A 16788-nucleotide genomic window follows, 5' to 3' on the forward strand; every position below is an offset into this window, starting at 1 on the left:
GTAAATCTCGTAGCGGTAATGTTAGAAAAAAGAAATTTAAGATGAATTCTATCGTTGGAGTACCATTCTAAATTGCAGCTTTGCGATTCTATTCAATTATCCTATTTATACGATGAACAAGTATGGAACACGATCGAACTAACGAAACTTGGCTTTTGACCCCCAACTAGGAGCCACCATCAGCTTCTTATTCGTTCATCTCAAATCATTAATGTAATTACTATTTAGCAGTATAGAAGTAAAATTGCTTTCTTCATGAAGAATGGAATATTATAATTTAATGTTTAATTCGTTACTTTACAGGCAACGTTATGATATGGATATATCATACTGAATTAAAGAAAGAAAACACAATTTATGACCAAATATTTGTTGGCTGTTTTTTCCTACGCAACACTGAGTACCGACGGTCGCAAAATAGTGGGAGGATAAGTAAATTTTCACAGCAATACCTTTTTGTCCTTGGCAAAATATTTCAGAAAAGAAAAAAAGAGTCCGCAAAAGCAATGAAGTTCAGGCCTCGATAAGTATAGATCCGTGATTGCGTTTATCGTTACTTTTAGAGTACTCTGTTCGATCTTGTTGCTACGCTCGATGCTTGTCAACATCACGATAATTATTTGATTATTTAAATATTCGTATTTTATTTTGAAGAATCCGAAACACGGAAGCAATCCGGTTTCTCCTGCATGAAAGACATCGAAAAGTCGGACCGACGTGACCTATAGTCCAATAATGTTTTCTTGTTCCCAAAACAAGTCGGAAGTCACTACTGTTCCCTCGACTATGTATGTACGGTTAACCTCCGAATAACTAAAACGCCGAGGACTCGATTTCGTTTGAATTACACGGAGATTACTTTCAATTAGAGCTGGACGTTATTCGAATAAAATTTCAAACAGATTGTTTCGAATCAATTCTAGTTGGAACAATATTCGAATAAAAGTCGCGAGTAAATCTAGTTATTCCAGAATGACGAATAAAGTTTCGATCGAACAACTCGATGTTTACAAATAAACGTCGCTTCTTGACGACGTTCATTCGTTTACGGAACCTTTCGAGTAAAGAATAAACTCTTATTCGAATCGCAGATTTATTCGTAATTCCTTATTCGTTGTTCGGAACAACATTCATCCAACTCTGTATATAACCAATTCGATGGCGACCCAAGTGGATTTCACTCGTCCACGAATCGAGAAAAGTAACATACCGAAGCTTTTCGACATTCCGAATGTACTTTACGCGTTGGAATTAGTATCAATATCCGGTGTAATCTTGCCACGGTCCGGTCTGCCGGTACTGCGTTCCGCTGAGCTGAATCGACTCTGATGGTCTGTAGTACATGGTTCTCAGCCTGTCCCCATTGGCTGCGGGTAGAAACTGAGGACTGGCCACGAAGGGCTTCTGTTGTTGATTAACCGGCCTTGACACCTTGTAATTGTTTTCAGACGATTCGAGGACTGGATCTCTTCCTATCTGTCTATGAAGTGGCAGCACGAATCCGCTGGGCAGATTAGGTTCTTGATTTAACGTGGGCGTCAAGGCGTCATTTAAAGTGACGTCGTACTCGCTCTCTGGGATATCCTGGAGTCGATGCGTCACCTCGTTGATCCTCTGCTTCACCCTGAGATTGGCTGGACCGGTAGGATGCTCTTGGTTCTCGTCAGTTTTATACGAGGATCCGTAGACGTTAGGGCTCTCACTGGCAGTCAGTCTTCCCTTGTTCCGAACCGAGGAACTCGGAGTCTGGGCGTTTCCCTCCGAAGAATAGTCTTCGGAGGGCCACTTGGCCAACCCATCATCAAAATCCTGTCGATCGGCCTGCTGCTGTCCTTGCTTAGTTCCTCTAGTATACGGTTCGTCCGCAGACTTGTGCTCGTTCTCCCGCTGTCGATCGACAGGTCGTCGAACCGCAGGTCTGGCTATGGACGTGTCGTAGTCGTCCGAGGTATGCTCGCGTTGACTTTCGATGTGAATAGCTTTGTACGCGTCGTAGCTTTCCTTCTCTTCTTGTCGCGCCTTGGATTCCTGACGAGGCGAGGGACTCTGTTGGTTCGTGTCGTGCCCGTAGTAGTTGTTGGGTCTCTCCTGAACCGTGCTCCTCTCCGTCGGTCTATCTTCTTCCCGTTTAGGCGTGGTGGCCTTCGAGCCGACCGACGACAAGCCCCTCGGGTTGGAATTTCCGCCTCTGGACGGTAGGAATGGTCGTTTCACGATGCGGACCGTGGCTCGCGGGGGTGGAGCAGGTGGATCATCAGGTTCGTCGTAGTAATCTTGCGAATATTCCTCCAAAGAGCCAGTCTGGTACTGACTCTGCTCGCGTCTATCGTCCTGGTCCCTTTCTGGGTACTCGGCGGACTGCTGCTGGTTCGTTCTATGAGGTTCCCCTTGTTCGATCGGTGGTGGTCGTGTCGGCGAGCTTTGCAGTGGTCTGGCTGGCCTTTCTTGCGTTGGTCTCTCGGAACGATCGTTCACTGGATCCTTGGCGTTTGATTCGGATTTGTGAACCAGCTGCTCGGGCAGACACGTTGTCGTTGTCGCGCTGCTAGTCGTTCTATCGTAACCGTTGGATTTCCTGCCAGTCAAATCGGTGCTGTCTTGCAGCTCTTTCCCTCTGGAGCCAGTTCTAGAACGGTCCACGTCCCTTTCTCTGTCCAGAACTCGAGTCGAGTAAGGTCTGTCCGATTTGTCAGCGTCTTGCGTTCGTCCACGATCACGGTCCACGGGCCGATCTTTGCTACGGTCGAGGGATCGATCTCTTCCTCGATCGACGCCTCTGTCGTCACCTCGATCCCTCTCTCGATCGTAGTAGCGATCTCTCGAGCGATCGGGGTGTTTTCTAGGCCGCAGCTCCTCCTCCTCCTCCTCCTCCTCGTCTCGGTAACGGCCTCTGAAATCGACACTTTTGTTAACTCGCGGATGCTGATCGAACATTTTTCATGGTTTTGTGTCACACTATTATAAAACTATTCCCACGTGAAAACTTGTACGATCATTGAATGCGATGCTGCGCTGGCACGAATGTTTGTTACTGTGTGTTACATGTGACCAACGAAATCGGTTGACATGATGTCGCGGTGATGTGTTTTGATTAATCGGTTACGACAGACGAATATAATTGTATCGGTGTTGTGTACGTACGTTACCCTACCTGAAGACTCGGTCTCTGTCCCTTTCTCTGTCCCTGCTATCGTAGAAATCTCTCTCTCTTTCTCTGTAGGACGGTCTTCTTCTATGCGGTCTTCGAACTGGACGAAAATCCTCCAGTTCGTCCTCGTAGTAATCGTCTTCTGCCATGTCCACGGGTCTCCTTCGAGAATCCTCTGCACGCAATCATCGATACATATATGTAGTTGATAGCTTGTTATAGTCGGTACGTAAGTTATGTAAAGGTACCTGTGGGCTGAACGGTGGTCGATTTGTAAGCGTATTTGTCCTGTTCAGAGAGCGGGACTGGTCTTCGAATTTTTGGTGGGGCTCTTGGTCGCGCGTAAACGGAAGCTATGGGTGCCGCAGGCTTCACCAGGCCATCCAGTTTCGTCTCCGTGACCGCAGACGAGGGAGCAGACACTTTGTCGTCGTACTCGTCCCTGTATCTGTAGGAAAATTCGCCATGAAGTTGATAAACGACTGGAGAATGTAATAATGTCGAAGAATGGCTAGTCCTTGGTAGTTGTTATAAAAAGAGATTTTTTATAGTAGTCGCGAGAAGAAATGGACATCAGCCACGCTGTTTGGTGGAACTTTGGTATCTAGATCGTCGCTAGTAATTTTTTTTTTATACGTGTGGTTTGGTAGTTGTGTGTGTACTTAACGTATATTACGTGAATATGAGATAAGATATATAGGACGGGGTGTCCCGTAATTGCTGGTACAAGCGAGTAGAGGTGGTGTGTGTGCGTTAAAAAGCGATAAGCGAGACTAGGCGTATATCTTGTCGCGCGACACCTATACGTACCATGCATTTGTACATTCTAAGGAATCAAGAAACAATATTTAATCGATATTTGTCCAGTGTAGAAGGAATATAGAAATATATGGGTAACAAGTTTGAAATTCATAGCGTTTGTTGGAAGATTTATATTGTTGCAATTTTTCGATCGATTTCTATACATTTAAAAACAAAAGTGTTTTCTTAATTAAGTGATTTTACCGATTCAGTATGTAAACATTTATTTCTATTTTCTGTTCTCTAATTTTCAAGGCATTTAGCACGAGTGCATATACGAAACCTATTTAAAAATTGTAAAAAAATACTAGGGTGCAGATTTGCGCAAAAGTATATAATAAGAGTTTAATAATAAGTGAAGTAATTAGTAATAAGTGAAGAAATTAGAATGGAATTTTACATGGTCTGTTCGTTATTGTTCGACGGGATGCTTAGTCGACACAGCGAACTACCTTTTATCAGAGTACCGACGGTCGTCGGTGTCCCTGACTCTAGAATCGCTTCGTCGATCTTCCAGCTCCGCCTCGTCGACCTCTCTGGAAGCAGACCTCGGTCCTGATTCAGGGTCTCTTGGCCTGACCTTTGCGTCTTCTTCCAGAGGATGTAACAGGTCCCTCATCCTGGTAGGATCTCTCCTATTGTTTCTGTTCTGATATCTGTCCCTGGCACTCGTATCTCGATCTCTGTCGTCCCTGACAATTCCGTCTCTTGGTCTTGGACCATCTCTCTCTCGAAAATCGCGATCTCGATCTCTGAACTCTCGATGCCTGTCCCTTGTGTACTTTCTGTCTTCGTAGTCGTAATCGTCCCTACTATAGCCACGAGGGCGACTGTACTCGTCGTCGTAGTACTCATCGTCGTAGTAATCGTACGCAGGTCGTCTTCTCAATGGCCATCTTCTTCTCGGAGGATCCCTGTCTCTCGATCGTCCTGCTTCCACAGGAGCTGGCGACGGCGTCGTCGTCGTCGTCGTGGTCGTCGAGGTGGACGTCGTCGTGGTTGTCGCCGCCTTGTAGAGGGCGTCGTTCCTATGCCAGTACTTTTTCGAGTTGGCACAGTCGACCTCGGACACGAAGTGACAGATGAAGGTCTTCTGGTCGAACGCAGTAAAGTTCGCGCAGAGGAAGTCGTACCTCGTACCGAAGAGACAGTGATGATACACCTTGAAGAAGAAAAGAGATGGTTAACCCTCTAAAACTCGTAATTCTATTCTAGTATCAAGTACCCTTTATCTACCCCTTTATCCCTTTATCTCTGATTTGAGCCTATTACTTTAGTACGTTTCGCAATTTTCCGGAAATTAGACTCGCATCCGAATTCGAGGCAGAATGTTTCCTCCATTTTGTTATATCGGGGAAAGAATGGGGCAGTTTCGACGACACCGTTAGCACACTTTTCACCCAAGACAGACGCTGGACGCTACCATAGCTTTCACACCGAGAGTACGTGCACGCGAGTAATTGCTCCGAGACACACGACTCTACCATCTACGAGCAACTTGTCTTTGTAAGGGTATCCGCGATTGTCTGGCACGTATCGCCACGTCGGATTATCTGGAGGAATCATCTAGAATCATTCAGAGCACGTCCTCGCTCGTCGCAAACCAACGTTTGGTTTCGTTTCTCTGAATTGCTCGCTGCTTGTTTGTTCGTCATAACTTTTCCAAACGGAACTTTGCAACATAGAATATTTGCGTGCTACAAGAGGCCGGAATACCAAGTGGTGTGGTATACTTGGTAAAAATAAAGAAATTTTCATCAGTTGCGAGGGACAAGTAATACGACTTTTTGGGACCATTTTTGGAAATTCATGGTTCAAATCAGGGCTGACCACCATCACTCGTACTCAGACTTGTTACAAGTAGTTATTAGAGCTTTAGTAACAAAAGTTATGTATTGGGTTGTTCAGAAAGTTCGTGGCAATTTTTATGAAAAATTCAAAGACACATTTAAATTTTGTGTATATTTATTAAATTACAGTCAGCCCTATAAGTATTCGTATCCTCTATATTCTATTCGTGTTTCCAAATCAATTGTCCATTATAAATATGTACACGAATAAACGTCCCATATGTGTAATATACGTACAATCAGAAATTGATTTAGAAACATGAACCATTCATTGAAATTAGTCAAATTTCTTCGATAAATATAGAGGGGACAATGCTCCACTCGTTGTCAGCGCGTCGCTCGATTCTCCTCGCCGCCATTTAATCGTCAGCCACGCGTTTTCCTCGTACCCGTGATTTTCCGTCGTGGAAATCTTTTTGTTTGCGCGCTTATTACTCCTAACCGACGCGGCGCAGAGTTTCTCTGAGCTTTGGTAGTTTTATTGGAAAGTTGGCGTCTCCTGTGTTCCAGATTGCAGGAAGTGACTCGTTGTGTATTTGCATGACAAGAACGCTTGCTCGGCTGAAAATTACTCGGAATCGTTGTCTCTAAGCATCTTGACGTGGCTCGGTTCAACGATTTTCCGCTGATGGATGGGGCTTGCTCAACTTGTACTCGGTTAAATGTCAAACGTGCCCGGTCTGACCACAAACTTCCAAAACCGAACAAATTAATCTTCCGTTAGTCACGCATGGGCATAACAGAGCAGACGCTTTAGTTTTGGTTGTTAGCTTGGCAAAGAAGGGAGTCTATGGTACTGCGGGCTTAGAACGTCTTCGACCATACTGTTATTAGCGTTATTATGAAATATTAGCAGGAGTAGTCTAGCGAAAGCCGTTGCGTGATAATTTAGTGGTTTGCGTTCCTCGTTTGGGATTGTCGGGTCGGGCACGAGTGGTCAAAATATTTTACTCTATTCATCGACAAGCAGGAGACTCGTGAACAGATATGTCACATTATAACGAGACAATCGTACGAACGACGAGTAAACATTTCTATTTAGACTGGAGTTATAGTATACGAATATAAAGAGACAGAATTAATTCCTATTTGTTATTTTTGATAGTCGCGTCATCGATAAAGATGGAATAATTTCTTTGTACCATTCCCTGCTTGGCCTACCTTATGACGACGTCGACTCTGCCCAGCGAGCGTTCATTAGAGAATCTCGATTGGGAAATCGGTTCTGGCGATTACAACTTCGTCGGAGCGTAACCCGCGTCGAATCGACCGCTCTCTCGATCGCGAGCGTTTCGCAGCGAATTTTCTTGTGTTTTTTCCCCGTCCCGCATCCGGTTCGGACCGCGAGCACTCTAGGGAAGCGAATCCGCAAACATTTGCATGACAATGGCCCGTTCGCTTGGTAGCCCGGCCAAGACGATCGATAAGAAACGTCGGAAAGGGATACTTTGCAATCGCTTTCACAATCCCAAGATAGTTCCAAGCAAACGTTGGAACGGTCAGGGCCGGGAAGTGTATCGAACCGCGACAGATCTGTTCATCCTCGAGGAGCCCTCCAACTCTTCCCCCGAGGTATCGAGACTGTGCTTCTTGTAATCGCGATAAGAATGTTTACACTGAAACAATAACAGTGACCAGAAGCCTCTCTTTTGATAGATGAATGAGAGATCTTACACCCGAAACTAACGAATCCACTTAAAATTAAAGCGAACAATCTACGTTTGTTCTCGAGAGCGAGTTTGAATCTCTCAAGTTCGAACTGACGGTGAAACGATCCTAGCAGAGCGTTGCAGAGATTTTTTTGCATCCGTATTTCGCTCGAGGACTCGCTTTCGTTTCACGGTTGTCCGTGATCGCGTGGGATCGAGGTAGAAATCGAAAAGGACGTTCGTCTGCCGTGATCGCGATCGATGGGCTGTTCCCTTTGCTGGAGGGAACACTGCCATTACGGATCGTTACGCGAATAGACGATATACCATGTCGGAAACTCTTTTTTTCACGTTTGTTGAGATTGCCGGGAGTGACTATGACTTTCTAAAGACGGTCGGCCGGGGTGTCGGATTGGTCCGACGATCTAGTATCCGAGATCAGTCTTGGAGGAGTCATAGTTAAGCAAGTGGCCACGTACTCGTGGTTCCCGCCGTGAGTACCCCTGTAGGGGGAAACGAAGAGCCGCCACTGCAAGCTTAGAGTAAGAATTAGATGTTTGTCTCGTGATAGGTACTTGTGCCACCATAAATTATAGTAGAGTCCATAAGCTTTAAAGTTTATAACTTCCTAGGGCTTTGAACTATCGTATAGTAAGTTATCTTTTTCTCAGTGTTAACCAACGAGTGCTTGATAATTGTAACAATATATTGTCATTGTCAAGGTATCCTATAATGGGGCACGCCGAGATTCCACGAGAATGCAACGATATGGATCGATGTATTCCCCGAGAAACTGGACGTTATTAGACCGAGTCTAAAAAGGTCCGCTGGTGATCACCACCGCGAAACGTGTCTAGTCCGAAAGCAAACAGCTGCTTTCCCACACCGACGTCGACGTCAAGTGTCCTTCGACGTACGATCTTTTACGCGATACACGCTCTCCCTGCCGCGTCGAATTTTTGTTTTGCATGCCAAGGTTTTACGAAATGGGGCTGAATAAACTTCTACGTAATTAAGAACGCTGTTCTGAATAACAAACCGCGATACACGTAAAAAACGAATCGACCGAAATGCATTCCATGGGAACGTTCGAAACATCGTTGAACTTTTTACAGTCTGTACATTTTCTTGATTTAAAAGATTTCAGATTTACATAATTCGAGTCTTCATATTGGTGTTACTTTAAAAGTCGATTTATATTATTTAAAAATTTGATAGTTTTTGGAAAATTAATCTCCGACTAAGTGGAGGCTTGGCGTATACCAACGCCAACGTTATGCGCGTCTCTGAACGATGACGTTACCGAAAGGAACACAAAGCTCGGCGATATCGATGTCGCCTTCTCACCTGACATTTGTGAGGCACGCTCGCGTAGAACCCATCGTGCAACCCGTCGCATTTGAAGTCGATGTCCTCTGGTATGCTGTTGTAGAATGGATAGTCGCTGAGATTGTAACCGTTCAGTTCACGTGGCAAATTAGGATCCCAGATGTAGTCGATCTGGGGAATTCCCGTCAGGGTGTGCCCCGTTGTCCCGTTCGTCTCAGTAGCAACCGTCGTTGTCGTTGGCTGGAAGAATTTAAAAATCGATCGTCACGTTAGTTGAAATAATTCGTTTCAAAAGACGATAGTTATTGAAATGGTCGAAAACAACAAATGAAAATAAATGAAAATTCAATTTTCCTGTAATAAATTGATGTCACTTATGTAACAAAATATATGCATCATAGATATGTGCAACATAGATATATATTCTAGTTTTATAAAATTCCGAAGATGCCCTAGTTTAGCAGTAGCCAAGCAAGAATATTCCCTTATCCTATGGCAGATTGAGCGTCGCTCGCGGTGATGGTCGGTGATGAGCTCTTGATGCGCGTTTGGTGATGTCACGGCGTCGTTTTATGTGCGAAGGTGAACCTGTTGTGTACGTGCCATTACGGTAGCTTGGAACACGTTAATTAATGTTAACATCGGCTCTGCCGTGATTAAAGAATATCGAGAGATAGCGATAAACTATGATAAATCCAGAGGGAAGCTACAAAGAATTAGAGATAGAGATTGATTGATTATACTTGATGATTCGAAAATTTACATTTGTTGATCATTACAAACAAATATCAAACATTTTTAATCCCTCTATGATTGAGTTTTCTTCTGAGTATGCTTCGAGTATACGATTCCCTTAATAAATTAAGGGGATGACAAATTGATCCGTTGAAATTCCGGGGAAAATCGATTGTCAAGTTTTGTGCTAAGAAGAGCTACCAATCATTGGGGTAGAAAGTGTTTTAGGTTTAGTCGATCCTCATCATAGACACCAACTATGTCTTCGTTTTCATTCCGAGTCCTCGTTAGGCGCACGAACACGCAGCTGGAGAAATAGACGCGTTGTGTGGTGTCGTGACTGCAGCATCGTTGCCGCGATTTCCATCATAGACGATAAACGATCTCTCGGTTCTATTCCGGTACACGTAGATAATGCAATAACGGTGATGCTACCGCGATCGTTGCAAGCTGTTGCACTGTAAATACATCGGCGCGGGCGCAACGTCTCGATTCGATGATTCGAAAAACGGCTGTTCGCGAAAAACTTTGAGAAGCAATCGGACGTTAGAAAGCAGATTTACCTCTGGATCCTCGTTCTCGTTCTCCTCGGTAGTGGTTGTCGACGTTGTTGTAGTCGAGGTTGTCGCGATCTTGAATTTCGGCCTGGTTGGCTTCACTGCAGCCGAAACTGCATTGGCCAAAACGATACCTGAAATTCGATGGAAAACATCAGAACGGAAACCGGCTGAACGACATTTACATGGTGTATGGCCCATGTTTATACGATATTATTACATTTTTTAGGACATTACACGTGTAAAGATGTGTGCATGTCAGGCCTGGTTTGCTTTACTTTATATCGCACAAGTGATTATATGAAAGTTATGAGAATTTGGCGTGCTTACTTTTATGTATGGATTATAACAATTTAGTATGGATCATTATCTATTATGGATCATAAAAATTCCACTTCATTCATGCAAATATTCTATACCCTTGAATATATTTCTATGTTTGGATGCTATTTAATTCAGTAACAATTTCTACACCTACGAGTGTACGTGTTTGTGTATTTATGTACGTTGACTTTTGTTCTGGTTCATATTTCAAGAATGATTTATCAGAAAATTATGAAACTTGGTATGACGACTTGAATTTATAGTGCATTCATTTCTCGAGTACATAAATTTACCAAAAATAGGGAAATACTAACGTAGTGGGTGCTATATTCTCTTCTGTAAATTTTTCCCCCTGGAGATATAAGAGAAAAGAGAGATAAGTTCGATTCGTTTAGCTACTGGATGTAGAGAGTGGATACGACGAGTGGATCGGTCGTCGCCGCGACTAAGACACGAAACAATCAAAGGCCGCCACGCATCCGCGGGTTGCGTAAATCACGAAGAAGCTTCGACGTTGCAAAACCAGTGCGCGAGAGAAGAGCTAGTACCTGCACAGCGTAAGTGTCGCAATTTTCGCGGCGCAGGTGAACGCGTTCATTCGGTTGGGCAATTGTTTTCAAGCGGATCAAGGCTGTCTATTGATCATGTTCTTTCACCGGCTTTCGTTGATTTATAGTTATCCGTATAGATCGCTCGCGATATGTTAAACCAGTTAAAGAAACCTATTCTACTTGGGCGCGGTAACAAACGATCGACGTTTCTGTTCGTGGACGATTGTCGTTTCTCCTCTTGCTGCATTCAGAATTTTAATAGATTCTGTAGGCTGGTAGAAAACATGTTCTTGTCACTATACGTTCAACTATGGGTGTGGATAGGCGATCATTTGAAAAGTCTAACCAGTAAATTATATAATAGAAAAGAAGAAGGACAATTTATGTTTGATTTTCAATCACGTTTATGGTAATTTATTTTTCAAATAAGGATCTCTATTGTGCAACACATCCTTTGTGTTACTCGGATATATTCCGTAGCCCAGCAAGTTTTCAAATATCTGTTCTCTCTCTCATCAGACCCATTAATAATTAGATCAATGTTTCTTCAGCTTAGTTTGCAATTAAGCAAAAAAATGGCAAATACCTTGAGAACAAGGTCGATTGAGGCACATGTTTGTACGAACTTTTTCCATTGTTTTACGTTTCCAATTCGCCACATATCACGATATACCCTGTATAGAAGAGTAGTTGTGGCGCAACCTTCCTTTGTCTCCATACTGCCAATGAAACCTATTCGGCTTTGTCTTTCGATAGATGGTTACTTTCTCACACTTTTCTACCAGATGTTGCTTCGCTAGGAGACTCTATATCTATCCTATTAGTCTTGTAACAATAGGGTGTAGCCAACGCGAAGCGAACAGAGATGAAGGTACAAGGTAGTTACACCTGGTACAGTGATCGCCAGCCAATCTTGAAGTTACTATCATACAAAATAAATGTAAATACAAATAAATGTATTCACAATAAATGTATGATTTTGAATATATACAAAATAAATGGAAAGAAAGAAGGGAATAGTTTGAAATGGAAGAATTGTATTTTTGTAATATGTTTTTTCTTTTAAAGAAAAATAGTTTACAATGCTTCCTCGTGACTGAATATTTATCTTTAAGGCATAATATTTAGAATACCTTTCAAAGCAAGGTTTCCATTAACTTATCAGCTTGACTATTTCTCGAAAGTGACCTACGATATAACTTTATACATTTTCAGTAGCAACATCTACGAATAAAAATGAAACGAATTAAACAATGAGCTCAACTTGATGTCACTTTAAGCTAGCACGAGCCAGTAAATTCACTGCTGCGAGTTACCTGTCGCTCGCAATCGGTTGCCGATCATTGGTATAGTGGGAGTTACTCCTCGATAGTCTTAATAAATTCTTTTTAGACTAGCTACGCCTAATTAAGGGGAACCGGTTCAAGGCCAACGGATTAACAAGAGCGGTTCGAACAAAACAGGATAACCTGTCATTGGATGAAAAACCAAATACTTTCGCCGTCTCTCGAGCTTTCTATGGATCATTTTATCGTGTAGAGTAATGTTCTGACTTCTGTCAAGATTATGCCATATTTCCATCAGAAAACAATCCAAATCTTAGTTTATATACCAGAATTGTATAAAATTTCTGCTAGAGTTGTAGTCTACCAATAGGATCTGGAAGCTTAAGGAATGGTAGCGTTGTCTAACCTTTGATTTTCAAAATACTGGCGTGGAATCTAAGTGAAGAATATTTTTTAAAAGGTTATCGTATATTCACAGAAATGAAATTCATTTCAATCAGACGAATGATATCTTTAAAAAAATATTTGCCAAAGCACTCTCAAGGGGAGAAGAACCATAGATAAATTTCTTGATCCAAGCTCAAGTGTTCCGCTGGGCTATCAAATTATTTATCCGTGCGTCTTTCGACGAATGACGACACTTTTATTTACCATTGACGAAATTTCGGTGTGAAGGTTTTTCTCGCGAGTAGACGTCCTCGATGCTGAAAAACACACCTACCGACAGTCCCGTGTACACATTCGTAACGGGATCTCGGTCTGTCCAAGCCGGGATCGATAACGAGTACCGACGACGTTGCATAAAAATGAATTATGGGAACGGTGCTCGCATTCCGTTTGTGGGAAACGCTCGCGTGGGCACGGCCCAGCTAGAAACGTAACGGCGAAACACAATTTCGTGACGAAACAGTCTACCGACGCTCGTAAACAGATTGCTCCACCTCGATCGCGTATCGCTCTGACGATTGTCCGATTCCCACTCGAATGGGAACGTCCTGACATTTTCATTAAAAAGGGCGTGACGAGATTGGTTTCCCTACGTGACGGCAACACCCGTGTGGAAATTTCGATGGAAACGCGACGCTGACGCACCCACAAGTGTAACAAACGTAATTATAGTAGAAACTGACAGACGCCACATAATCCGTTCGGTTAAGTCGTGAAGATTTTAAACGCTTTTGAAAATCTTTCCAAATAAACAGTATATTTCCAAATTAAAATTTATCGTTAAATCTGTTCCATGTATAAAATCAGTTCCAAAGATTAGAACTGGAATGTTCATGGCAGACGAGTGCAATTGCGCCCTTGCTTGCACCCACAATGCACTGGAGCACGAGTCTCGGTCGTGGACTCCTCTTCGATCCCGTGGATCGGGATCGCGAAGGTCAGGATCGTTCGGGAATGTGTCGAGCAGAGCTTGTGGCTCTGAGAGCAAGGATGGAAATTTTTGTGGTCCCGAGGAGGTGAGCGTGCGTAGGGTATTGCCGTATCGTTCGGTAGCTTTCAAACAAGTTTTCGAAGGCCTTTCGACTGTCTCTGCTCGCGAGGAACGAATAACAGTCGTCGAACGGGTGAAAATGTCAGGAACCGCGTTAAATGTTAACGCACCGTCACGTGACCGATTTCAAACCTTCCACTGGACACAGCGATTGCGTGTGCTTTCGAACCTCCTTGCTCGCTAATCAGTTCCAAGAAAGGAAGGTAGAGCAGCGTCGATGTTTTCTCGTGTACCACGAAAAGAATCATTGACAATTTCAATTTGAATTTCAACTAAATCGTCAAGCTCTACGTGAATCTTGTTTGGTTTGGAACGAGAATTTCGGAGCTGGTCGGTTCCCGTTCTCGGTGCGTTTGTCGCGATGAAACAAAGGAAGCTCCTTGTTATGCTCGACAGGTTCATCTTCTCCTCTTTGGAATCTTTCCGCAAAGCTGTTTCGCGCGTCACGCGTACCTACGTTCGCGTCGCGAATATAAAACACACCTTTCGTCGCGTTGGTTGACGTATCAAATTTTATTCGATAAAACGGACTCGCCCAGCAAGGGTGCGCGGAATGTCGGTGTGAACGAACCTTGAAGTGCGCGTCGATGCAAAACTCGCAGGTTGGAAGGTCGACCGCTGTCTTCGACATTCCTCTCCAGATATGGAAAGTCCAAAAATACAAAGGGACACGATGTGCCGGTAAATGGCGTTACCGTCGACGACAGCAGGATTTTGCTCGCGAGGATTTAACATATAAATCAGTTTTATATCAACTATTTTGTTCTATTGGTTTATCTACATTGTGTATACGTGTAATTTGCACATTTTTATCCTACACGTACACGTACAAACATCCATGTTTTCATGCATAAATGCACATTCCGTACGCGTAAGAAGCATTTGCATTTTGCATATCTTACGTGTACGAACGTCCGCGATGCAGTTGCTGCCGATGGAGTTACCGATGTGGTTACAGTTACATCATTTCGCATAATTGATTTTAATATATCTGCTAAAGTAACATTAGACTAGGTACACAGATTAACATACTCAACAAAACAAAGTGTTTTTCAGATGTTGTATCTAAATCATGATTTAATATGTCATTTAAAACTTTAATATTGTATGATATAATATTATTGAATATTGAATACCAAGTACAGATCAGAAATGAAATTTATCAACAAAAGATTGCACAGTAATAATCGGTAGTGTATATTAATAATCATTCATTTAAGATAGTATCCACGTACTTGTAAAAGCCTACAAAAACAAGCAACATAAATTGTTAAGAAAACGAATGTAACGTTCGGATACCCATTACGTGCCCACTAAAACGAAAGGACCAATAACATAAAATAATGGTTGCTTCATACTTGTAGAGCATTCGTCTCCAAACTCCAAACCAGTTTTCGCTGGTTACTTACGAGTTATTAAAGTGGTTGCAGTCGCATGCCCCACTCTATCCATTATACCGATAAAATTGTGCCCATTTCTGGTTCAACGTCTGGACGTTCTTTTTCGTACCAACTAATATCGGAGACAATAGTTGGATTCACTTACCGCACAGAGCGAGCAGAAGCCACCTTTTCTCCCGCATGTTGGTGCTGCTGCAACAAACAGATGGAAACGTTGTTTTCAATAAATTTCAATTGTCACGTAACATTATCGCGTCATTGTCGTCGACGCGATATCGCGGTTAGGACTGAAGGGAAATCCGCGCAAAAGGTATTCATCGAAGCACTATACCGAGGTACGTCGAGCATAATCGAGACACGTAGCCCAGACGTCGAGCGTAGACCGTATGTACAACCGCTACGAGCATATGGGAACGGATAGGAACTTTCTCTGTGCTGTCACCATTGCTAACCATATAATGCAAGGATAATGTGGGTGTTATATAAATGCACGATCACGTAATACCGGGTGTGACTTTGTGTCGTCACTGGTGCGCGCGTCGCTTCTAATAATCGCTTAAATCAGCTGCACGTTTCTGTAAGGGTACCCGGTACGTGTACTCTGCAAACATCTTCCAAAAAGGGCTGTTTCGACATTGCAACCCGTCCTTGACCAAGTGCTGGTTACTTGAAACGTTTCTTATGTTGTTGGTCTGGCTAATAGAATTTTCAGGACGAGAATTTCCGGGAATATCATTTGGTATTTGAGGAATTTAATAGGGTTTCTTACAATTTTTCTTTATTTGTTTTATATTTTTTTTTATGCATTCTATCTGGTTAACCAAATTTTTTTTTTATTTTGCTTGAATTTCTTCTTCTTTTTTCATTTCGAGAAGAAAATTATTCGTTTGGTAAACTCTACGTCGACTTAAACACTCGCCAGAATTCATGTAACATTTCGTTGAATGTGCATGTTTCGGACTTTTTGTTGAATGGGTAGCATCAAACATAAATGATTGCAGTGATAGTTTCTATAGAAGTAGCGAGATTCTTGCTTTCTGTACCGACAAGTGAAAGTCATATAAGCGCACTTGACATTTCCGGATGTAACGTTGAAAAACTTCAAACAAAGATGTATCTAACCTCATAGAGGGTTTAATAGTGATCTTCAATTTCTTTCGTAACTCTATCAAATTCAATTGTATTGTTCGTGCACGTTTTTATCCGAAAATGGGTAGAAAATGTTATTTTGGGTTGTTTCCGAATAGGTTGGAAAATGCTGTATGCATCAATCTACAATTATAAGTACGAATGAGTGGAGAAATGAAAAATTCCATACGTCAGATAAGAAGAGATAATGATAAAATGAAGGAAGTGAATGGAAATGTAGCTGAATGTATTTTAGAAATTTTTCATGTTATTTTTATTCTGCCCACTAGCGGAACAGGTCGTGCTCCACTGGTGTACATCAAGGACGGACGAAATTCATGCAGCAACGCCATATTTTAACTCGAGTGTATTTTAACGACCTTCAGGGTTTAATCGTGAGATTCGACGACGTTCTTCGGCGAAAAGGAATCCGGTGAAAGTAACCTTGCGAAGAATCGATTTTGGTTACACGTTAGAAATGGTTCTCTCTCTCTCTCTCTCTCTCTCTCTCTCTCTCTCTCTCTCTCTCTCT

At 42.7% G+C, this 16788-nt stretch overlaps 1 protein-coding gene across 2 annotated transcripts in view; it reads right to left on the reverse strand.

Annotated features, from left to right (window-relative positions):
• Positions 1-358: 358 nt before the first annotated feature.
• LOC128892564 (uncharacterized protein DDB_G0284459) overlaps positions 359-16788 on the reverse strand; it is a 29152-nt gene continuing 12722 nt past the window's right edge. Inside the window, exons 2-8 of one of the 2 annotated variants that reach the window (XM_054153102.1) lie at positions 15274-15317; positions 10076-10203; positions 8796-9017; positions 4402-5111; positions 3397-3596; positions 3152-3323; positions 359-2890 (exon numbers count right to left, since the gene is read on the reverse strand). In XM_054153102.1, the coding sequence (XP_054009077.1) occupies positions 1258-2890; positions 3152-3323; positions 3397-3596; positions 4402-5111; positions 8796-9017; positions 10076-10203; positions 15274-15310 (3102 nt within the window). In that variant the 5' untranslated portion in view covers positions 15311-15317 and the 3' untranslated portion in view covers positions 359-1257. Of the gene's footprint in view, positions 2891-3151; positions 3324-3396; positions 3597-4401; positions 5112-8795; positions 9018-10075; positions 10204-15273; positions 15321-16788 lie in introns of both variants that reach the window. The other variant, XM_054153101.1, reaches the window with a different exon arrangement.

The sequence above is a fragment of the Hylaeus anthracinus genome, unplaced genomic scaffold (genome assembly GCF_026225885.1).
Source record: "Hylaeus anthracinus isolate JK02 unplaced genomic scaffold, UHH_iyHylAnth1.0_haploid 12002, whole genome shotgun sequence".
NCBI lineage: Eukaryota > Metazoa > Arthropoda > Insecta > Hymenoptera > Colletidae > Hylaeus > Hylaeus anthracinus.